The sequence below is a fragment of the Vanellus vanellus genome (assembly GCF_965231255.1).
Source record: "Vanellus vanellus genome assembly, chromosome: 4".
Lineage (NCBI taxonomy): Eukaryota > Metazoa > Chordata > Aves > Charadriiformes > Charadriidae > Vanellus > Vanellus vanellus.
Genome location: NC_138909.1, coordinates 46,531,852 through 46,540,774, shown reverse-complemented (window position 1 = coordinate 46,540,774; position 8,923 = coordinate 46,531,852). Strand labels below are relative to the sequence as shown.

General features: G+C 46.9%; 1 protein-coding gene across 1 annotated transcript in view; it reads left to right on the top strand.

Annotated features, from left to right (window-relative positions):
- Positions 1-5,672: 5,672 nt before the first annotated feature.
- PTPRA (protein tyrosine phosphatase receptor type A) overlaps positions 5,673-8,923 on the top strand; it is a gene marked incomplete at its 5' end in the record, with an annotated part of 29,327 nt that continues 26,076 nt past the window's right edge. The window contains 3 exons of the mRNA XM_082482534.1: positions 5,673-5,745; positions 6,176-6,538; positions 8,816-8,833. Of these exons, the coding sequence (XP_082338660.1) occupies positions 5,673-5,745; positions 6,176-6,538; positions 8,816-8,833 (454 nt within the window). The remainder of the gene's footprint in view (positions 5,746-6,175; positions 6,539-8,815; positions 8,834-8,923) is intronic.

The window sequence follows — 8,923 nt, the reverse complement described above, 5'->3', positions numbered from 1 at the left end:
AACCTGGTCTGGTGAAAGACATCCCTGCCCATGGCGGGGGGGGTTGGACTAGATAATCTTTGAAGGTCTCTTGCGACCCAAACCATGCCATGAGTAAATATCGAAGTGCAGGAAAGTGGTGATTTGTTGAAGGTTGGGCAGGTGGAGAAAGCAAAACCCCAATCCCTTACCACAGGCTCATCCTCCTCCTCATGTGCCGTTCGTTACAGCAGCTGTCACTCATGTTGAAGCAGCCTGTTTATTTAAAGAAAAAAATAATAAGAAAATGAAGTGGATTTTCAGAAAGGGTGAATGGTTGCTGTGATTCATCTTTTCTGTTGAAGAGTGGAAAACAGAGGGTGGGGCAATAATGTTCAGTGACACATCAAAGGCCTCATTGCAGCTTCAGAGACACATACAAGGAATTAGTCACTGTCTTAGTGCAAGAATACCCTTTTTCCTCCCTCAACTCATCAGCTCCTCTCCCTGCGATGGCCAGCTCGTCGCAGCTCTGGTGCAGGAAACAACCCTGCATTAGCCATCCCAACGTGATTTGGAGCCAAAGCAGCTCCTTGCATGATGTTAAAGATGAAAATAATTCAGTGTATGGTGTAAGGAGCTCCCTTGCAAAACACTTGGCCCCCAGGTGATTTCCCATAGGGGACCAGGCTTTGCTTTTCAGTGCAGAGCTCCCAGCAGCAGGGCTCATCCTGATCATTATTTTTACATCCTTTGCATCTCATCCAACTCAAGAGGTTTGGGGCTATGGGAAAGGGGAACCTGGTGCTGGCAAAATGGTTCTGCCATCGGATGAGTGTGTGCATAGCTCTCCTCTGCCACAGATCACAGCTCCAGCAAGAGGCTGGAAAACCACAAGCAGGATTTAAAAGGAGCAGGGAGGGGGAGAGGGAACAGCAGGTTTGTTTTCCAGGGCGGCTGAGCCATGCTGATGGCTTGCTGCCACCGAAAAGAAAAAAAAAGACCTTTTTCCCCTTTCTTTATGCTTATGCTTGCTCTCGTCCTACTGTGAGCTGCTTCAAAGAGCTAACCAGTGCAAACGCTAACCTTGCTCTTAGTTTTTCCCTCTTCCCTGCCAAAAAAAAAGAAGAAAAGTGAACATTTTTTTTATTTTTCACTGTGGTTGGGGCCAGCACAAGGCAATCAGGTGGTCTTGGTTGAGCCACTACATTTTAGCATCTTCCTTATAGCAACAGTGGTTTCTGGGATCCCAGAAAGCCGGGTGGAATTCGAGTTGTGTCTCCTCCTTGTACATAGAAAAAGATTGCCTCATTTTCCAGGAATTAGGAATATGTCAGAGGTGGGGGTAAATCCTGCCTTTGATTGTGGACGGCTGTATCCGGGTAGGATCTGGGCAGTTTCTGCAGCACTAAATACTAATTCTTTGCTCTCTGGAAGCACGGGGAGGTGGTCCTGCAGCCAAATCCCCCTGCAGCAGCAGCACACACAAGGACCAGTTTTCAGCCACTCATTACTTTATAAAGATATTATTTCCTTCCCCCCCACGACCCCCAGCATCAGTCATCTTGACAAGATCAGCTTATTTTAAAACACAGGTCCTGCAGCCTAAAACCCAGCCTTTCCTATAGGAAGTTCCTGAGCAGTGTATGGGAGAGTGTAATGCATGTACACCCTATATATATACATATATAAAAAAACATTGCTGGAAACACCAGCAGCAATTATTCAGGTTTCTAACCCCGATTTTTGAAAAGAAAGGTTTAAAATGAAGATGCAATGCTGAGCATCCCAACCCTCTGGGTCAGCGGTGCCGAAGCCGGCTCCTTTCTCCTCAGCAGAGCCGGCGCCGTGACGTCAGGGTGTTTTTCTGCAGAGCTCGCAGGATGTTGCAGCCGGCCAAGAGCTGTGTTTATGTTGATAACATTACAAGTATTTCCTCTCCGTTTCCGAAACCAGCAGGGAGGGAGCCGAGGGGGAAGGGAGACTCGGGTTTCTCCAGCTTTGGGGTAGGACTCTTGAGGCCTTTTATGTTAAGAAGCGGGTAACGGCGTACCGCTGGCATTTATTTATACTGCATTTGGGAATAGGGAGTGTTTAATAGCAGGGGCTGGGAGCTGGGAGCTGGGCTGGCACAGCTCTCCCCTTACACAGGGCTCTTTTGCTTGCTCTCTGCTCTGGATCCGGTTTTGAGGTGATAAACCAGTGCTGGCAGCTGATTGCAGGTCACAGGAGCAGCTCCCGGGATTTTTGTGTAATGATCTGCACAGCAAGCTGTGATGCTCTCAGGGCTGCCCGGTGTCCTGTTTCTTTTGACACTCACAGTAATAAAGCCAAAAAATCCACACGGACTGCCTGCATCGAGCTTTCTTCACAAAAACAAGGGAAGGCTCGGGGAAATTCAGTATTCTTTCCCCTTGCCGACCCTTTCCTCCTAATGCAATCCACTCAAAGATCAATTAACTTATTAAACACAATATCAAGGGGGGTTTAAAGGCAGGCAGCTGCCTGCCCACTGATGTAATCCCAGGGCATCAGAGCTGCACTGCTGGCTCAGCGAAGGAGGGACCTGCATCATTCCACAGTCCTGAAGGGGTTTTGCAAGCAGGTACCTGTGGCTGGTCCAGGAGTCACCTTCAGTTCGCATTCATATGGCCATCACTGTCATGGAAATAAATCCAAGTTCTTTTATTGTTTGTGGGTTACTTCCCCGTAACAGCAGAAAGAAGAGGGAATTCACAGCTTTTACTTCCTTCCGCCTACCCTCCACGTCCTGCTTTTGATACCAAGGGAAAATGTGTTGAGGATGGGGCAGAAGAGCTTCGGACGCCAACAGGACATTCAGCTATTGGTGTTAGGGAGAGCATGCAGAGTTGGTATGGGCTAACCCGTTGATCTTTCCTTCCTTAACTTGCTCAAAAGGACTCCAGGGACCACAGATGGGAAAGGAACCGGGTCCCCTGAGGTCCAGTCCCAGGTCTACCACCCCTTTGCTGACTGACCATGAACAAATTGTCATTCCCCTGGTATCTGAGGTGTGCTGCAAGAGCTGGAGCAGCCAGCTCAAAAGATCCTTGAAGCCATTACAAAAGGCATAGAAGAGATTAAGATATATATGTTTTTCCAATGATTGGTTAATTATGGGCCATGCAGTGAGGAGCAAGATCTCAGTGTGAGGATCCAGTAGGATGCTGCACAGTGGGAGTGTCACCATTAGCCACTGGTTTGTCTGCTCTTGGGGCAAACTGCTGCTGTGGAGCTAGCACTGGTATAGCTGTGGTAATCCCAAATTAACAGGATCCCAAATGAGTGGAATCCCAAATGAACAGGATCCCAAATGAATGGGAATCTGAAATTAACAGGGATCCCAAATAAACAGGAATCCCAAATGAACGGGAACTCCCGTTTTGATAAATGGGGCAGCAGGAAGAGGAAAGGAGCCACATCCCCCTGTGAAACTGGCTTTTCTATACAAATATTCATCAAAACACAGCAAACAGTCACTTTTTTCCTAGCAGTGTTTGCAGAAGCTCTTTCTGTTTACCTTGTTATTGTTTTCTTGTTGCAGTAGTGATGGGTTCCCGGTGAGGGAAGCAGTTGCAATGGCAAGCCTTTGGTGCCTTCGTCAGTCCCTGCAAGGTTTCAGGAGTATCTCAATGCTGCTGTTACATTTGTTTGGAGATTCTGCATGGGCTTAGGGTACTTCTGCCTTTGCATATGGGTCTGATTGCGATGAGCGCCCTGTTTCTATGGGTTTCCACAATGGGATGCTCAAAGGATCTGTCTCCTGCAGAGAGCTGCTTTCGTTCTTGCCAGCGGTGCAGCTTCACGTGCTTCCCAGTTGCAATTAAACATGGGGAGGACATGAACTCCCTGGGAACAACACACTGCAGGGGCAGAAAACCTCTTTGGCTTAGGTCCGTCTCAGCTCCAGAGTGTGATTACTTGTCGAGTGGTGTCAACAAGCACCAAGAGTGGAGCATGCCATCGAAACCCTAACAGTTGCAGGTTTTACAGACATCCCACCCTGGAGCAGAGCCTCAGGGAGGCATTGCAGGACCAACCCCGCTCTCACCAGCGATGGGAGTCGGTTCAAATTCATCCAGACAGATATTTTAACTGGTAATGAAATCCACTGGAAAGTTGGCTGCTTGCACCAGTGGGACCCCTCGGAGAAAGCCCTGTCCGGCTCGCAGCAGCAGGGCTGGCTGTCGAGAGAGCTGAAGGAAAGCTCTTATCTCTGGAGCTTGGTTTCCTTCTGGTTCAGGGTTTGTCTGACCTTTTGGTCACTGAGTAAGTTCGATTTTTGCCAGGTTTTCTTCTGGGGGGGAGGAAAAACATGTAAGTGGGTGGTGCTGGTGGGAGGATACTCCCGGGTGGGAAGGATCTTGTATTTCTGATATCGTTTCCAGCACGTTGATGACTTCAGTGTTGTCCTTTTGCCCGGAGTTTGGGATGGGTCTAGATTGAAGCAGATTTAAATAAATAGAATAAGAACAAACAACACAAGATGTATTTAAGAGGGGGAGGCTTAGACTGTGTATTGGGAATAAAACCTTTTCTTGGCAGTGTGTCGAGTTGACTTGGCAGTGAGATCTCGCAGCCTTCTCCCAGGAGATGCTGAAGATGCAACTGGACACATGACAAAAGCCTGAAGGACAAGAGAGTCGTATGGCAGCTGCGGGACAATAACATGTAGCAGAGCCGTCTCCAAGCCCTCTCTGGGCTTGTAGCAGATGCGAGATGCTGGCCCAACCTTGCAAGGCCCCAGGCTCTGGGGCTTGGCAGCTTTGGGCTCTCTTCTAGCCAGGACAATGACGTCTCACAGCTTACTGTCATTTGCCTCAGCCTCTGGACCCGCATCTGTTCGGGAGGAGATAACTATACCCATTTCTCAGCAGATTTTTGAGGTCTACAGAGGAAAGAAATCACCATAAAAAACATTGTATTTAAAAGGGCTGAGGGAGAAAGCCTGGGGGAAACAACTCTACTGAGGTCATCGTCCTGTAATTTTGCAGGACGTTTCCTGGGAAGAAACTTGCAGTACAACGCATGTGCAGCCTGCACTTGCAAATTACCTTGGATTATTATTTACGGATATTTGTTTCGTCTGCACTTGCAGGGAATCTGATGGGGTTTGAATGGAGCTGAGCCTGGCCTTGTGTGGGTGTTCTACCCGCACCCAGTAACATGCAGGGGCTTCAGTGAGCCGGCAGGGATCTGCTGGGCACTGCCCACAGGAGGAGCTAACCTGTCTTTCCCTGCCTCCAGTTCCTGGGCATTTTGGATCAAGGCTTGTTGCTGTGGTCTTCACGTGTATTGCATTTTGGTTTGCTCAAAGTATGCTCATTTGTAGACTGTTATATGAACGCATTATTAATTTTTTTTAAGACCAGGTACTTATCTTAGGTGGTCAGCTTCATAGTTTATTCCTGTCACGCTCTCCCACAGTTCACACAATCCCTGCTTCGTCTCTGGTATCCTTTGCTCATCCTCCAAACTGGGATCTCTCCATGCGCCCTCCCTCTGGGAACCTATGAACATATCAGTAAATCCTTCCCATCCACATGCCTGTAGGGACTCCAGCTACACGTTCACTTCTCCCTTCCAGCTCTACACATGCAAGATGCACAGCGGCGTCCACAGTTTGAATTACTTTGGGATGATGTTGTATGACAATTTTAATAAATTTTCTTTGCTCTCTTCCCCAGGTCAACATGGATTCGTGGTTCTTTCTCCTTTTGCTCGGAAGTGGCCTGATAAGTGTAGGTGCTAACAACATTACGACAGGTAAACTATACTCATTGTCTCCTCTCTTGTTCCTAAACCATCTTTAGGATCAAAGGAGTAATTGCTCACATGCTTGGTGACTTACCCCTTCTGCCCTCCACTTAACTGTAATATTAAGTGTCAAAAAGGGAGTGATGGGCTGCAGGTGCTCATAAATGGGACCTTCAGGTTTTACCTCTAGCAAATATTGATCCTGTCTTACAGGGACTCTAACCTTTGTACCTCCTTGATGTCATAATACATATTCAAGTTACCTCCTTTTATAAGGTGTGCATCACCATGCTGTGCAAAGCATTTCCTGTCCTGGACTTGGATTTCTTTGGTTCTTTTATCCTTGTAGTTACAGTCACATGAATCTGCAGCATCTAAATCGTCTAGTGTTGCAGAAAGGTATCTCATGGAGGTTCCCTTGTGCTTTGTCCTCTCGCAGTGCCACCCGTGACAGTGCCCACCTCCCCCAGGAGTCCCACAAAAGCTCCTACAGCAGGTCCTGAGGATGGGACTACGATGAGAGCAAACAGCCTCACCATTAGCACTCCAGTGACTGTTTCTACCATGGCATCAAAGCCACCTACAACCACAGCCACCAGGATCTTCCCTAACGCCACCACTGTCAGCCTCAACACCTCCACCCTGGGGACAACCGTGCCCATGCCTCCAGCCACCTCCCTGCTACCCAGCGTGACGCCGTCTGCTCCACGCACTGCTCTCCCCAGCACAGAAGCAGAGACGACAGACAGGAATTTCAGTGCGACAGTGACAACGCAAGAGACCTCTTCTGCTGCCCACAATGGTAGGCATCTCCTTCACCTCTTCTCCGCGCCACCCTGCCTCCGGGTTTGTTTCTTTGCTCTTCTTTTGTTTTGCTGAACAAAAGGGAATGAGAAGACGCTTCGGGGCGAATTCCACAGTGATATGAAAAATATAACTCTCTAAAGTGACCAGATCAGAAGAGATTTTCCTACTGAAGATTTGGGCTTCTTGCCAATATGCTGGGGCACCAGAAACCCTAGGATCTCGTTCCACTTTTGTCACAGATGAATTTCATCACTTTTTGTGGTTTCCAGAGTGTGAAATGGGGCTACTGCTGCACAGCTCCCAGGTGCTGGCTGAAAAGTTGATCCATAACAGGTCTGTATAGGCAGCAGCAATAAATCACTCCGGATTGCCGCTCAGCTGCAGAGCTTGGGTTATCCAGAGTGGTTCTGCATTTATTTGTATTTTGGTAGCCACCATGGGCTCAAGCCATGCTTTTTGGCACTGTACAAGCACACACACAAGGCAGTACGTGTCCCAAAGGTTTTAAAGCTTAGACTAGAGGTGGCCACCAGGGGTGAGATCTAGCTCCTTGGGAAAGATGGTGAATTGGCCCATTATCCAAAATTAGCCAAGCTGGGGATGAAGGATGATGTGGTAGGATGGTGCTGGTCCAACAAGTAGGGTAATCTGTATGCTCCACCCAATGGTTGTTAAACTGCTTGCAGACACGAGCTACACATGATTTGATAAACCATCTGAAGATGTTCTCTCCACTGCGATGAGCACCAGGAGGAACATGGTGAGACCTTATTGAGCAGAGTATTCCATGCACTGGATGTCTGTCTTGCATTTGCTGGTACATCCGATGATGGGGTGGATGCCCCATCCCTGGAAGTGTTCAAGGTCAAATTTCTCAAGGGATATTGGGTGTTGGGTATCTAAAACCCTCGTCACATTAGTGAGATGTGTGTGCGTGCCCTCTTCCTCTGTGCATCTTTGGAAATATAGGCTGTGAAGCTGCAGTGAAGTTGTTTTTGCTACTAACGTAGGAAAGGATGTGGCTGAAGGAAGTTTGCAACCCAGCTTTCTTAGTGTGAGAGAATCATAGAATCGTGTAGGTTGAAAGGGACCTTTAAGATCATTGAGTACAGCCACTGCCATCCTTGAGCTCATCCAGCTTCTTTTCAAACACAAATCCTCAAGGCTTTTTTGCAGTGAAGGAGTCCAGAGTAACCTTAGATACATGCACAGTGCAAGTTTAGAATAAACATAGCCTTTGAATGGGAATGATGAAGGCAAAAGCCTTAAGTACTGCTGAGGTCTGGATTTTGTAGTACAATGTCTGATAGCAGGGGACTGAATTTATCATTTTTGTGTCTTTGCTATTTTTTTTATGACTTGGTTTAATGTCTTTGGTGAACTGCCTTGGTGTACTCTTACACATTGGCCACTGCACCATCAAGGCCAGATGTGGCTTCTCATTTGATGTCAGTCCCAAGAAAAAATGACCAAACCTTATTCTTTCTTTATTTCAAGTAATTTGTTGAGGAGCAAAATTAGTTTTAGGGCTGCCCTTGCCATTAATCTTAATGGGAAATTCGGATATCAGTCATGGAAGAATTAAGTGGTGCTCAAGACAGGGACAGGGGCAGAAGGTGCTGTATGAATTATGTGTTGTACAGGCAATTCCTGCTTCTCCAAACCTACTAAGATTGTCCTCAACCCCATGCTGCAGCTCGTCAAACAGGGGCGTGGGGTGCCTGTGCAAGCAGTGTTACAGCAGAAGAGCTGGTCTGTGCTCTCATCAGCATAGGTTTATTCTGGTTTGCTCTGGATGAGACATCCAAAACAGCAGGTGGAGGCTTTCCTTGGGTGCTCATTATCCCCATCCCTGAGCCGAACTGCTCTTAATTGAACTTTTGGCTCAGCCACTCTTTTAAAATTATACACGAGTGTTATCTCTTAATATTTAAGTGCTAATGAATTACACCAGTGACTTGCTGGTTATAGGGTTAAACAGACTGTGTTATCAATTAAGAGCAATAAGTTGTGTTTATCAATGTTATAGCTCGGATTCAGCTCCCTGCTCTGCTGATAAAAAGTTGGGATTTGTTCCTTTTTCCTTGTTACTAAGTGAAGGCTGAAATTGTTTTTAACATCCTGGCTTTGTAGCTGGTGTTTTAACGGAAAAATTTACAAGAAGATTATGAGAGTTACTAAATTTGTTACTGTCTTGGTCTTTGATCCTTCCTGACTTATTAAAATGTATATTTCTTTGTCGCTAAGAGACTTTTGTTTTCTTTTTCTGCAGGTAACTCTGACAGAAGAGGTAAGAATTTTATATTTCATTTCTCTTTAGTCAAGCCTTCAGTAAAAATATTTCCAGAAGTATTCTGCTATTAGATAGCTCTCCTTATGA